General features: G+C 36.5%; 1 protein-coding gene across 1 annotated transcript in view; it reads right to left on the bottom strand.

Moving 5' to 3' along the window:
* Positions 1-940: 940 nt before the first annotated feature.
* Positions 941-15,545, bottom strand: part of DCUN1D2 (DCN1, defective in cullin neddylation 1, domain containing 2) — a 23,403-nt gene continuing 8,798 nt past the window's right edge. Inside the window, exons 4-6 of the mRNA XM_009997912.1 lie at positions 4,705-4,787; positions 2,186-2,282; positions 941-1,466 (exon numbers count right to left, since the gene is read on the bottom strand). Of these exons, the coding sequence (XP_009996214.1) occupies positions 1,387-1,466; positions 2,186-2,282; positions 4,705-4,787 (260 nt within the window). The 3' untranslated portion in view covers positions 941-1,386. The remainder of the gene's footprint in view (positions 1,467-2,185; positions 2,283-4,704; positions 4,788-15,545) is intronic.

Genomic DNA, 15,545 nt, shown 5'->3' with positions numbered 1-15,545 from the left:
TGATTACAGAAATTATATTGATCACAGCTATACATACTCTTCAGCAACTCTTTAACAAACTCTTACAGTGGCTACGACACACTCATTTTCATGAGGTAGCATTTAAGAGTCCTGCGTGAAGATGTGTTGAAAAGTTTCTGGTAACATTTTTTGTGCTTTGGCCTTGGGAAGACACTGTTGGGAAAGAGGATTCTGACCCCTGTACACTTTATAATCGATGGCTGCTGAAAGGGGAGAAAAAAAAAAAAAAAGACTGAGCAAATTCAGATTTGGTGAAAATTGGTCCAATTCCACTTGAAGATCAATAATACTGCATTAATTTACACTTTCTTGTTGAATGCACAATACATCCAGAGGCATGAATTCTTATCATTAGTAACAGTCTTCTTACCCATAACTATTTTTCCTAAGTGTAAGCCAACTAGTTAAGTCTTTGGAATTATTCACATTTATTTTCTGTGAGAAGTGCCAGAAATTGCATTTATAACTATGGTGCATTTAGCTAGAATTTATTTTATGTTTCAGGCTACAAATAAAAGTTATATTCCACCCATTCATTACTTTGAAATAAATAAACACATTAATTGAAGACCAACTGAATTATGATAATCAAAGATGAATTATAAAAGCATCTCTGGCTGTTTAATGTCTACTTTTAAATGGTTAATAAAAAAAGCTGGAGTTGCAACATAGCATAGAGCAGCAGTCTTTCCTCAGCAATGCTACTGCTACGTGTCCAAGCACTTTAAGAAGAATAATGAGGAAGCTGACCACAGTGGAAGAAAAGACTGGATGTCATCAATCTATATATACATCTAGGACTTAAAATATAAATTTGAAATCTTGGCAATAAGTAAAAAAAGCTTAAGTGTTTTTTGTTACAAGTCTATATTAGGACAAGTCCACACGACTAACTCTTACAAAAATACAACATAGCTCATAAGTTTTATTTAGGGATTTAATTTATATACCACAAATACTGCTTTTAATATAAGTACAATATAATACAGTTTTATTTATGTAACTGCTGGTGTTCACTTTGGATCATGAACTGAATGGCATGCTGTGCTGTCAAAACTTTAATAAAATGGCCTCTAGTTAAACTTCCCCAGAGTATAAAAACATGCAAAATCTACATCCTATATGATACAATCAGTACAACAATTGAAGCCAGTAGCCTATAAACAGCCTGGACTGAGTTTGTTCTTTAAGTGTCCACAAGTCAGCCACCATTTTCTTTAGGCTGAAAGGAAGAATTTCAGTTTTGTCTGTAGAAACTCCTCACAGCCACTGAAACCAGCAACGATGTGCAGTTACCAGTCGACAAATCTTCATTACCTAATGCAGTTCAGAGTGCACCTTTAGTCCAAATTGACAAGTCTGGGGTTAGGAAGTTTTATGTTTTCCTCCTGTGACTACTGGTCGTGCATATTCCACAAAATCATCTATAAGAACAGGCCACGCTCCTGAAGAGAAGTCAAGTGATTAAAAAATTAATGTATCATTATCAGCAATACATTGGTGCAGTCTCTAAACACAAAGGATCAATAGCTCACTTTAGCCTAGTCTGACTTTAAAATGCATAATGTGATAAACATGTGAAAAAAGCACTTAACTGATAAACATATTAATATTTTCTTGCAGCAATACTTCTTACTAAAAACGAGTATTTAAAGCATAATCCACACTGCAGAGTTTACAAACACTAGTTGATAGCAAACCTATGGCATTCCTACTAGATTTTTTCATAACTTATGTCCAGAGTCATTCCAAAATAGGATTTGCAGGGTTAGTAACAGCATGTAAATTGCCTTAGGGTAGTAAAAAAAATGGCCATATAGACATTCTTGCAAGTAGAAGAACAATGTATTTCCTTGCTGATAACAGAACTTTTGTACAAAAAAAAAAAAAAATGCATACAGTTTTACTGAGACTCTTGTAGCAGAAGTTCAAATAGCATGTGCTGTACCATGATATGACAGTATCTTCTATATGACACCAAAATAGTTAACCTTATCATTACTGCTTTGGCAACAAGTTGTCAAAGACACATTTGCAGCAAAACCTCTAAACAAATTATGGGTAAACAAATTATGACAGAAGGTGGCAGCATGTTCAGTTGTTCATTTACAGCAACACCTGAACTCTGCTGTACCAATTTTTGAAGATGTTCAATATTGCTTACCTTCTTCATCATAGTTGGACATATCATCTGCAATCATATTTCCAAAGTCTAACAAAAGATTCCAAGTATCTTTTGGAATTGATCTTTTATGATGTTCCTATAAAGGAGGAAAAATGGTACTGTTCAATCCAAACTATTTTCAAATTCCACAATAGTATTTTATATCGAAATATACAGAAACACATTTTACAACTATTTCTTCTTTTCTCTCTTTTTTTTAAACAAAGTTCAGAGCTTCCAAAGAAAGCTACAAAACAAAATACAATTAAAAGACAAAAAAGCATAACACATCTTTGATAGTTGTTTTATTTCTTCTGTTCTGCTTTTAGAGTATGTGTTCCTAACTTGCTATGGAAAAGAATAAACCAAAGGCACTTCATACTTCTACTTAATGGCACTGATTTCAGGTTCTGCTTATCCCTTTTTTTTACACTTAGACACTCTTCCAACTTGTTTGTTATAGTTGCACCTACAGTCTTCTCACTCCCAGACTGGATCCATCTTCTCAGCGTCCCTTCAGCTATTCTCTCCTTCACCATAATGCACTACCTGCATTTGCTCCACTTATGCCCCATCTCCTTTTTCCCCCAGTCTGTCTGTTGTCCACTACCACCTCCTTGCTTGGCTTCAAGTATACTTTTTCAGCATCACCCCATTCACAAATACCAGCTGACACTCTGGCCAGTTTGAGCAGCATGCCAAGAAACTTCAGTTCCAGTCAAAGCTCTCTCAGCTTTTTAAGTTAGCACTCTCAAGAAGAGAAGTGTGTGGAGGAACAAAACTACTAAGCAGTTGTGAGCTGCAGGATCATATTAGACCATTAATTTCACCCTTCCTTCTTTGACACTGCTAGATTAGCCTGAAGATAGAAGGTGATTAATAGGGAATTTCAATACCTAGTCCTGGTTCACAGTAAAAAGTTTTAAGCAAGACTTGCTTGGTGAAGGGTTGGATTTGTGTTTATGGTTTTGTGTAGTGAGGTGGTTTTGTTCTCTCTTTTTTTTTTTTAATTGGTTCAGGTTTTTTTAAGGAATAATACTCCATATACTCCAAAGTATTGAGAAGAACCAACTCCATTTTGAAAATCTGGAACTTGATCAATATGATGTTCATGTCCAACACAACAGCAAACACGTCATAGAATCTTTTAGGTCAGAAAAGACCTCTAGGATCATCAAGTACAACTGTTAATCTAGCACTGCCAAGTCCACCACTAACCTGTGTGTCCAAGCACCACCTCTCTCTCTAACCAAAGGTCTTATCTTGGCTGAAAAAAATATGACAAGCAAACATCCCTTCTGGAAAAAGTTCATTAAAACAAAGAAAACACAAACAAAAAATCCCATCCTAGGGAGTCCTAACTTGTTTGTTTCTTAGATTGAATTTTTTAAATCTAAACATTTATTCTCAAGGAAATATTCAGGTTAAATATTTACAACAAAGTAAGATATTTTATATGAGACCACCTAGATTATTGCTGGAAGTAGAGATCTGCAAAACTGTCTTGCAATAAACTTGATCATAAAGCCAAGTGGGAAAAACTGTTCAGACTCTTCAGTTACATTTACAGATCTGAATTTGGACGTGTGAAGTATATCAAGGCAGTTAAAACGTGAAATGTTTTCACAAGTTTGCTTCATTAAACCAGTACACTACTAAGTGAATAAAGTAAATAAATTGTGCAAAATTTAGAAAAAAAATATTTGGGAAATACTGCAAAAAGTACACACTTCCCCTACTAAGCACTGGTGATTATGGGACCAAATGCAGGAAGACTTCTTAATTCTCCTGAACCACAGATAGAAAGAAACTGAACCCCCCCGATATAAATGATACATTATGTAACATTATGTAAGGTATTTTTATTGCAAATATATAGAAATGCAAACATGCAGAAACATGCAGGAATTAATTGGGTCTTCAATAGGAATACTTTTGCAATTTCTGAAGTTTAATTTATGCACCTTTACTGTACTGTGCACAGAATTACACTGGCAATAGAAAACTGTCAAGATCAATTCACAACTATTATCTAAAAATAAAATAACTACTCAGACAAGAACTTCCACTTAAAAAGAAAAGTCTCACGGATTAAGGCAGTCAGAACCAATGTTTTCAAGACAACTGAGTTTATGCATTAAAACCTCAGAAGGGAGAGCATGTTAAAATACATGGTTGACAATAATCACAGCTGTCTTGATAATAAAGACATGATAGGTGCAATCTACAATCACGGTTTCCTTTCATGCAGAAGCTTTTTTAAGTAGGAAGATACAGGACCAAGAAAGCAGAATGCTCTATCTAAGCTACATGTTTTTGCAATCTTCTCAATTAGAAAAATAATATAGAGCAGATTTAATTTGGCTTGGTTTAAGACTATTCTATGTCAGTTTTCAAAAAGGAAAAAGTCTGAAGGAAGTGTTCAGGCATCCTCTCTTTTTCTTTATTATAAGCACACAGTTTATAAGCCAGACTACTGTGGAGTAAGATAGTCAGGAAGGAGTATGGGAGGTACTTACCAACAAAAATTTATTCCAAAGATCAAGAAATTTAAACCTTCCTGACAAAACTAAATTCCAATATGCAATTGCCATTTCTAGATCTGCAAGAGACAAAAGCAACACGTAAATATTACACGTTATATGCAATAAAACACTTATGGTTAAACAGTTTATGCTACATTCAGTATATTATGATACAAATAACAATTTCAAAATCACTATAAAATTTTAAGGAACTGTTTACTATTCTCACTGAGCCCAAAAGACAGAAGGACAAGCAGCAACGGTTTAAACTGCATATTGAATGTAGAAGTCATAAAGACTAAAATATTTTTGTCACCATCCAGAAGTGCCAGAAAAAAGGCTACTTTCAATCTACAGAAACAGAACAAAGTAGTTACCAATATCTCTGTCTACTAATGAAAAAAAAAAATATATATACAAACACAGCAAGTATTGATAGAAAATCTTCTGGAATAATTTAACAGACCAACACCTACACACAGTACTGAAAATCTAAATCCAAGAAAGCAGCCCTTAATCCTGCACCATGACCTGAGAGCTCACACATGCCAACAGGAGGATGCAGCACTATCCCACAGTCAAGTAAAAAAGTAGGAGCAAGATCAGATGCAGGGTAGAAAGGCTGTTTCCATGAAGGGCTGTTTTCATTCTCAGCAACTCACAATACCTACATGGCTTCTAGGCCTGTTCCCACAGGGAACAGCAATAAATATATGCATACTGCTGTGCAACCACAAAATAAAGTGCCGCCTTTCTTAAACCACAAGATTTCAGTTTGTGCTTTCAGTGTGAAGTATAAACAAAATATGAAACTTAACACACAGTATTGTCATAGCAGACAAGATGGGAGCTTGGTTGGTACCAACAAGAAAGGAGCACAGTATCTGAAAACATACATAATCACATTACAAACCAAATGACGTTGTCACCCAAAATCAAGCTGCAAGTCTGAAAGACATGTTCCAGATTTTAACATAGTCAGTTCCCTAGAGCCTGTATCATAGAGGGCTGGGGCCCAGACAAAGTGAAGTAGTTATGGTATAGAGAAATGCAGTATGTCTATACCAAGCTACATAGAGACAGGGCTGCTGTTGTTTGTTCTACTACGATCAGAGTGCTTTTCAGTACAGAACTTGCTTTATGCCCTAATAAACTTATTTCAGCCCTTCAGCCTTTGCCACCACGCTTACTTTTCACAGAAAATAAGTAGAAGAGAACAGTTAATAGCATTTACTTCTGTTTTAGATAAGCAAATTCATCTGTTATCCCAAATGAAAAGCAAAAGAAATAGGAAGAAACTTAAATCATCTTAAGGGTTTCTAAACTTCACTGTGCAGTGACTGGGTTTGATGCCATTCACTCAGGTTTCATTATGAAGATTCAACCATTTCCAAGCTGATCTTGCAAACCTATCATGTGACAACATTAATGCAAAATGCACTTTGAGAAAAATCCACTTTAATAGAAGGGGAGTTTTTACACTCTGATGAAATATTTCTTGGAAAAAGGAAGAAGGCACAGACAAGGAAACAAAGATGGTGAACAGTGTCACAAAAAAGTTAAAAAGGAAAGAAGAGGCAAGACTTCCTTGGATTACTCAGGCAGGTCCGAAGTTTAGTCGTGTGTTAAAGTGAACTTGGTCATTGCAAAATTGTATTTAACACTACAGCATGAGAAATACTATCTTATTCAAGTTGATACTTGGGGGGATACATTACATGTGTGTGCAGATCAATTCTCCAGAACAAAGATACAGGAATTACAATGTACAGCAAAAGCAAATCCTGATGAGGATGGCGCTGAAACCAGTCTGAACCAGTAGTGGCTGAAACCAGTCCATGCTGCAGCTGCTGTCCCCACTAAGCACACTGGAGGTTCTGATCTTGGTTAAAATCAGCTCGAAGGGAAAAAAGCCCTAAAAAGTAAATCCTTCTCCTCCAGTTCATGTCAATCACACAAACTCGCATGAACTAACATTAGGCACATTTGAACAAAAGAACCAGGTGGGGCTATCACTTTTGGTAGTAGTGCCACTTCATGCAATCCTTTAGTACTTGAGAAAACTAAGCCCTTGGATGTGCTGCAATTTCAGGGGATATGGCCACACTTTTGCTGGTAGACAATTACAGAATCACAGGGGTTGGAAGGGACCACTGGGTATCATCTAGTCCAACCCCCCTGCCAGAGCAGGTTGCACAGGATGGTGTCCAGGCAGGTTTTGAATGTCTCCAGAGACAAAGACCCCACAACCTCTCTGGTTAGCCTGCTCCAGTGCTCTGCCACCCTCAAAGGAAAGAAGTTCCTCCTCATGTTTAGACAGAACTTCCTATATTCAAGTTTGTGCCCATTACCTCTTGTCCTGGCACTGGGCACCACTGACAAAAAGGCTGGCCCTATCCTCCTGGCACCCATGTTTTAAGTATTTATAAGCATTGATGAGATGCCCCTCAGTCTTGTCTTCTCCAGACCAAAACCACCCAAGTCCCTCAGCCTTTCCTCATAAGAGATGGTCTAGTCCTCTAATCATCTTCACAGCCTTTCCTACATAGGTGGAAAAACTTAGCACTGAAAGGCAGAAGAGGGCATTTTTCTGCTTTAAAGGGAAGACCTAGCGACACAGAGGTCCAGTTCTAAATTAGGATGTCGACAGTAGTCTCAATAAACAGCAATGCTGTAGCGTTTGTGTATATGCTACAATTAGTGCAACACTAAAAAAATATTAGAAAAAGAAAAAAGGCCTTATGCCATGAGAGTTCTGGATCCCTACGGGAAGATGCTTCTAGAAGGCATGAAATTCTTAGGCAGTCTTAGGGACATCTATTTCAATGCTAAATAGATATGAAGGCATTATTACAAATAAAATCAAACTACAATTATACAACCATGCTGATTTTGTATCAAAAATTATGTTTCCCACACTACAAACTAAAAATGCAGGTTTTATAAACAGAAAGCGAAAGGCAGATGCATGAAGGACCAGTTTAGAAGAGACTGCATTGGAAATGTTCATATTCAAATAATGAAATTGCTAAACAGCTAATGTTTAAAGAACATAATTAAAACAGCACATTATATACTGTACATTATACAGCAGTTTGAGCTTTCCCTTCACCTAATATTTTCAGTGTCAATACCTAGTGAGTGTTGTATGTCATGCAGCCCCTTCAGTATAACATCTTTATAGTCCAAAGTTTTTGCATACACTGAAATAAAGCTTCATTATCTAGTTACTCAGCTTGCTGGATATCCAGTCCGGTTGTGGCTGGATACAGCATCAATTAAGATTTTGGTAGTAAAACCCAAAGAACTGAGTCACCTAAAAGTGATACCAAGTGCCATCACACAATTATTAAAACAAAAATTAGTATTTAAAAAAAAAATATATACACACACAGTATCTAAGGAAAACAAGTTCAAGAAGGAGCAAAAGGTTAGTAAAATAATGTTTTAATTATTTTAAACATTATTTTGTGGAATAACATGTATTATAGCAAACATGTTTTAAAAGGATTTCTTTACACTTCTGAATTATTTAAACAATCAGCTTTTCACAACTGGAAGCTAAGCATTTTGCATGTAGTACAATCTATTCTGAAACATTAAAGCCTTGTTGTAAAATTGTTTCAAAATCCCCTCAGCCTCTCTTGTACTTTGTATGAACAGGAAGTTTGAAGTGATAACTAATTAGCACAATTAATGCAGAAGGAGAAATACATTATCAGTTAGCCTATGTATTCTTTCAAGATTCAATCAAATGCTTATTTTGTCAACAAAAAAATCCTTATTAGATTCTTGCATTAATTAAAACAAAAAAAAGGCAAATTAAGTTCCTCATCCCTTTGCTATGATTTCAGACAAGGGCAATGAAGTCATTGCACACAAGTCATCAAAGAAGTGAGAAAACAGAAAGATAAATCAACAGATAGGAAGGAACTCACTGGAGAGTAGGATTTATGAGGAACATGAAATGAAGTTCATTTAGACCTGCTGTGCCAAAACAGCACTCTGGGACTGCAGCACTCGCTTGTCATCCTCCACCAAATAGAGCCTTCCAGCTCCCTGAATGCCCTACCAATAGAGCTGCTCATGCACTCTGCTTTGAAGCTGTCAGAATATTAAAACCAATTCACGTAAATTACTGGTCTAACTTAAAAGGAAAAAAAAAGGCTACAGGCATTACACTGGCTGCCTAATGACATTTTAAAGTCTTTAAGTTATTTATAAGAATACTTTATTAGCCACTGTTGCCCTCAAAATCCCTAGTTAGCATATTAACTAGATTCTGTACATTATGATGGTAGACTCTATCACGTTTATTTTAATTTCATCTTTTGACATTAACTGATTGTTTCACTATTGCCTTTTTTTCCTCCTTTATTGATATTTAGCCTTCTTAACAATATTGTAAAGCTTTGCTACTTTATATGTAGAGACTACATGAGACTTGAGGTAGCTTGTTAGAAGTGTCAGGGCTCCTTAGAATGTTCATATGAGTTTTTATTCAAAGAGTACTCTGCCAAACTACACAGGCAGTGTTTTTATTAATTTTATTTTTTTCCAAAATAACAGGTTGTATCAGCCTTACCCAGTCTATCTACAGCCACAAATGAATAAATTAATAGAGAACTGTAGGAGGAAAATATTGTAGCTTTTAGGAGCTTGTGGAAGAAAAAAGGTCCTTTTATTAGTCCAGCTAGTAAGGATTAAAAAATAAAGCCTTTGGAAATGAAAAATTCAGAGTCAAGAGCCCCTGCGTTTGAGGCTTTGTCTCCCTAATAGCTTCATCAAAACTCACACTATAGCTTTGAAAACAAAAGAGTAGCCAGACTCTCTTGTTCCTAATACTGCATAAAAAACTAACCTGGACAGAAGAAATCTATTTTATCACTCACTAGCTTTGTAAAAAAACATACATAACCTCTGTAAGAGACTGAGCTTAAGATTTATTTTTTTTTTACACTCATGTAATTTGCCCTAACATATCATTTGGTTGATATTCTTTGATTTCTTTCCTCTTGTTTTCTCACTGTGGTTACAGGAAAATATCATACCTCTGCAAAGCTAAAACAAAAGCTACATTGCACAAAATAATTTTGTTTCAATCAAATTCCTGGACATTGTGCTGAACTGGTGCAGATGTGAGAACTGTGGAAACTGGTGTTTCCAGGACCTGACCAACAAACATCAAATCAATACTGCAAGATTACTTGATTCCTTTTTTCCTCATCTCTGAATAATTTTAACAGTGTTCTTTGGTCTCCAAATTGAGAACATGGACACAAGTATTTGTTTCCTAATCAGAATGTTTTCTTCTTCTCCAAGCAAATAAAATTCACATACCAAATAATAAGAAATTACCATCAACCTAAAAACCCTTCACCAAACTGCCAAAAGCTCAGAGCAAAATAGCCCTTATCTGCAATTAGGGGCTCCCACACGGAGGAAGACAGAAGGGAAAAAACAGATAAGGGGTACAGCACAAATACTGGAAGTGGCTAACCTCAGGATCCCCCTGAGCTGGATCCATTTATCCCTGTAAAGCTGTAAGCAAAGAGCTTCCCAGTGCTCTGTGTTAGGGGACATGTAACACAGTGTCAGAGCCAAGTCCCTGTAGCGGAAAGGAAAGGTGGTGAAGCACAGCACCTGGATTTCAGTGGAGCTCTGCAGGAATCAGGCAGGGCCTGACTGTGCTTATTAACTCTATCTCAGCCTCTGCCACGCTGAAGCTGGCTGATGCCATGCAGAACGTTTCACTTTTATTATCTTGAGCATCAACTGTACAAAAGTGGATAAACTGCTTCTGAATGTGAGCAAGGCTTGGAAGAAGACTTCAGTGCAGCCTAAAAAACTTGACTGTAGCTAGTGTTAAAATCCTTCCCTCTCTGCAAATACCTTCATGTACAATTCAGATAAACTTCAACAAATTACTTAAATTTGGCTGCATATATATTTCTCAAATAAAAACCAAACGTGAGTAAAAGAATCAATGAGGTATTATTAGAACTGGCAGTTATGCCACACCTTTTGTTGTTACTATCGGCCTCTTTTTTATCATAGCACCCTGTTCTACACCACACTTCCCTTAAATTGCTGGCATTTTCAGAAAGAAAAAAATATGAACAAAAATAAAGTCAGAACCATTACACACAGACCAAGGCCACTGAAATACCTAAAATACAGCATTTACAGACCTCTTCCAAAGTAAACATGAAATTGATTTATTGAACTGTCTCCATTGTTTTCCATCTGCTTGCTCCTACAAGCACCCTAAAAATGGATCAATCTAATTTTGAAACTGAAAAAGGGTAGATTCAGATTAGATATTATGAAGAAATTATTTTCTGTGAGGGTGGTGAGACACTGGAACAGGTTGCCCAGAAAAGCTGTAGCTGCCCCCTCCCTTGAAGTGCTGGACGGGGTTTTGAGCAACAGTCTAGTGGGAAGTCTCGCAGGAGTGTTGGAACTAAAAGATCTTTAAAGTCCCTCCCAACCTAAACCATTCTACAATCCCATGATTCATTCTGAGTCTATGAAAGTGGAGGAAATCTTGATAACTAGTTGGAGGGGAAGGAAAAGAAGAAAAAAAATAAGAAAAAAAAAATTAAGATATCCTTCCCTCATGTCTAACTGTCTCTTGAAAGAATCTTGAGATACTGCTATGATGACAGCCAAATTTGATGCTGTTTCAATTAAAAAGAGCACATTATACTCATCTGCTCATAGAAGATGCAACCTCCTTGAAGTCCACATACCGGGTGCAAAGATAGTCATTCCACTGGTCTTGAAGTAATATTTGATTCAAGTCTGAATGCCCTCCTCATGTATCATCTCTTGCTTGATCCCACGAAACTGGCAGAGAGAAGGAAGCACAACCTTTTGAGCCAGCAAGCAGGCGTAGAGACCACAAAGGAGTGATGAAGGACCAAATCTGCTTTTTGTTCCCATGATGAAAGTTGAAGACCATGAAAGAATGCACTAAATTCCTCCATGGTGGTGAAACAAGCTGTAGTAAAAAGCTGTAGTAAACTCCCAAGCATGAGGAATCTCCTGAACATGTCTTGGAGCTCAGAGGGAGACCCATTAAGAGGATCACAGTTAAGTATCAAGTTAAAAAGAAAAGAAAGATGGAGCTAAAGCCTTATCTTGAGCTTGAACAGTATCCTTAGAAATCTGAACTTCTCTGTATGCAATGACAGATTTATAATCCTGTTCTTTAGTACACTTATCAACCAAGAGCTAGGATGCAAAATTTCACTTAGTCTGCAGTGGAAAAAGTTGAAACAGGGGAGTAGAAGGTGAGATAAATTTATCCAAATCTGCAGTATGCAGATGCAAAATGCAAAGATTTATTGTACTAAATATAGTAGCAAGAACATGAGAAAGCAGACTAAACAGACAAAAATAAAAATTGTCCATAATAATTCTTTGTAAAAGCCTCCTGGCAAACCAGAGTGTAATAAACTTCAACTTTGATGCTGTCTCAAAATACATAATAAACACTCAGACGAAGTTCAATGTGTCTAAAGATTACACATGCCAGGTTCAATACACAGCCATTGAAATGGCATTGCTGTGGTGAAACCTTGTTATCTTTTTTTCCTGAATTCTGGCCACTGCTTAGAGAACAACAGTCTTAGAAGCTGTAAGCATCCATCTTTTTCTTATACAATTAAAAAAATCTATTCAGATGCATAATTGAGTCCTGAGTACCATTAATCAGGACACCATTTGCTGCTTAAAGATAATCATGATAGATCTTATGCAATATGCTTTTGCCTCCTGCAACTCACTACTTACAGGAGCTACCATTACCTAGAGGGACTGGTACTACTTTCACTTCTTGAAACAGCATGGGTCTAGGCTGAAGCAAACCACTTGACAGCATTAAGCAAATAAAAGTAACCACTGAAGTTGGATGAGACTGTAGAGACAGAAGTCCTGCAGATATAAAGAGAACTAAAAATTTCCTAGTATCACCACACGAAGTGTGGAAAAGAGACTCCTATAAAATGCAGTTGTATTTCTAGGAATGAGTATCATTGCACTTCACTCTAGGCCTATTTTGGGGAATGACAGAATAGCTGTAACCCCCTCCTCCCCAACTGCTCTTCTGAAGCAAAATTCACTGCATCATGAAGATGACTGTTGGGTACCACTGGAATTCTTCTGTCACCAAAAGAACTTCTAAGAAGGGCTTTTCCCTCCCTTGCAAAAGGCAGCCAGTGTAATAAAAGAAACTATGTGTCCTGCTGGTATCTCCCAAAAGAGGAATGTTCGAGATACAGATTTTTTTTTTCCAAGATATGCTCCAGGCAAAAAGGTTCAATGAAAAACTGACAGTAACCTCAGAAACAACTGTTAGAAATTCAGTCTGAAAGCAGTGGTGCCCCAAGTGAAGCTAGACATGGTAAAATCAATTTCAGCATGCTGAAGCAACCTCAAACTGCTACCTACCATCTTTGGGACTTCATAGAGGTCAAAAGAGGCTCTAGAAGAACCTCAGTGGTTCTTGGCCATGCTGGAAGAAAGTAACTTGTCCATGGGCATCAGTCCTGTATCTAACACTGGTTCAATACTTGAGTAACTCTGATGATGCAACAAAGAAAACTTTTATCAAATCTGCAACTTGGTGGAGAACAGGATTAGAATTCAAAATGATTTGGGCAAACTGAAGAACTGCTTGGAATTAATAGGAAAGATTTCATTAAAGTGCAAAGTCGTATAGCTACTGGGAATAATCAATGGCAGGAACACAAGATCAGAATTAATTGGCCACATTGCAGTTTTGCAGAAACCAAATAACCTAACAGATTACAAATCCAGGCAGTTACAAGCATAAGCAAACTTAACTGGATATACAACAAGGAACAAAATATCTAAGGCGCATGGAAGATATCTAGGTTGTTTGGGTACAGTAAGACAAGAGAAAGTTACAGCAATAAGACTGCAAAGGAAAAGGGAGCTGGAAGATACGATTCCAATATCACTGAGTTGGAAGATAAAATTCATCAGGGTAGTCTGTTTTACTCACTCTAGAGACTAAGGGAAGATGCATACATATTTGCCTAAGATATAGAAAGAAAACATGAATTTTGCATATTTACTCTGGATGGGTAAATATTAAACTGAAGAATTCCAGAAAAGAAATGTAAGTTACATGCTAGAAAAAAAATAATAAAAAAAATCTAGCAATAGGTTTGAGCAAGAACAGACATGGATATATGAAACCTGCCATTGGAAATCTGAGATTATGTAAAGACAGTGGCTCCCAAACTTCTTCAGCTAGAACAAAGGACCCTTGCCAATCAGACCTCAAATCTTGCTAATAACTACTGAAACTGAAAAGGCAAGTTAGCATATATTGCCAGCAAACCACTGAACATCTGGTAAGAAAAACATCTGAGTATGTGAGTGTTGGTAGACATTGATTCTTGTCTGGCATGAGGAATATACTATATAAGTGTTTATCTTTTAAATTTGAAGACTAGCTGGCTTATTAAAAAGGAACCCATGAGTCATTGTGTTTTCTGATGTTCTTTAGGGGAGATGGGGCAAAAAAAAAAGTAACTGCTGCTTATCACCTCTTAAAACAGCAGAAATAGATTTTAAAAAAAGTAATCTTAAACATATTAAAATACTGATAGAGCAACACACATGACTCATAACCAAAGCATTGCTATTTGGACATTTTAGAAGTATTTCAGTAATTTCTCATAGTTTCAATATGTTAAGATACTAAACATGGAAAAGCAATTGCATAAATGAGTCTTCTTTGCCTGTCAAAGACATTTTTCTGGTGATCTCTATGCTCTAGTTATTTCTGTTAAAAAAATGTGTTAGCACTTACCCTGAGAATCCAACAGAAGGATCATTTTAATTGTCTTATTTTATAAAAAGTTTTATTAACAGTCTGCTAAGAATAAGAATTTCCCAATTGTCACTGGCATAATGTCAAATTTGCTTAGTTTTCAAAAGGTGTATTCATAGGTCATGTTTGTACCTGAAAACCAAGCAATATTTTTGCCCTAAAGATCACTCCCCTAAACAACACACACAACAACTACCACACTTAGTGATTTAAAGCTCTGAGCTTAATATTTTAATGTTTTTTTAATTAAAAGTTAGGAAAGAATTCCTTTCATTATTTCCACTTTATTAATTAAAACAATTCACTTTTATCCCTACTTACTGACCTCCTCATCTTCAAATGTGAATGTAGGGGAATGAGTAGGCAAGCACTATCATGGGAGCAGGTCACCAGAAATATTTTGAGGCAAGCAGCTAGGGCAGTAGCTTAGCGGCATCCTTTCTTTAGGTAGCACTGCATGCCATCTTACATGCATGTGGAGAAGTGGAGGTCAACACCAGGAGATGACCTAGAAAAAGCTAGGTAAAGATTTATACCAGCTCATTTGGTAACAAATCTAATGATACATTCTGTTTAACTATCTGGCCTAAATTCCTAAAAGCGTCCTGAGCCAAGGCTCCAAACTTAGTAAGAGAGAAACAGAATTTGTACATGGATGAGATAAATTCCAACAGCTCCTTGACAATAGGACTCACAATCATTGGGACACAAATACCAAACACCTCTACATTAGTTGTGGAGAGAGGGAAGAAAGATGGACAGTTTCTCATTCTAGGAGAAAATGCATAGTGTATACAGAGAAGATGACGTAAAATAAAAAAGCACCTAAATCTATGTTAAATGTAGCTGAAACAACTAGAATTCTCAGCTCATACACAGACTCCTATGAGATGACAGACTGAATTTTTTTCCATGCTGAACACTTTTTTGCTGAAAGAGAACAAACACACCTCTTAGAATAATTGCA

Source organism: Chaetura pelagica, unplaced genomic scaffold (genome assembly GCF_000747805.2).
Source record: "Chaetura pelagica isolate M959 unplaced genomic scaffold, ChaPel_1.0 scaffold123, whole genome shotgun sequence".
NCBI lineage: Eukaryota > Metazoa > Chordata > Aves > Apodiformes > Apodidae > Chaetura > Chaetura pelagica.
The sequence above is the reverse complement of the archived record's forward strand: the minus strand, read 5'-3'. Positions and strand labels throughout refer to the sequence as shown.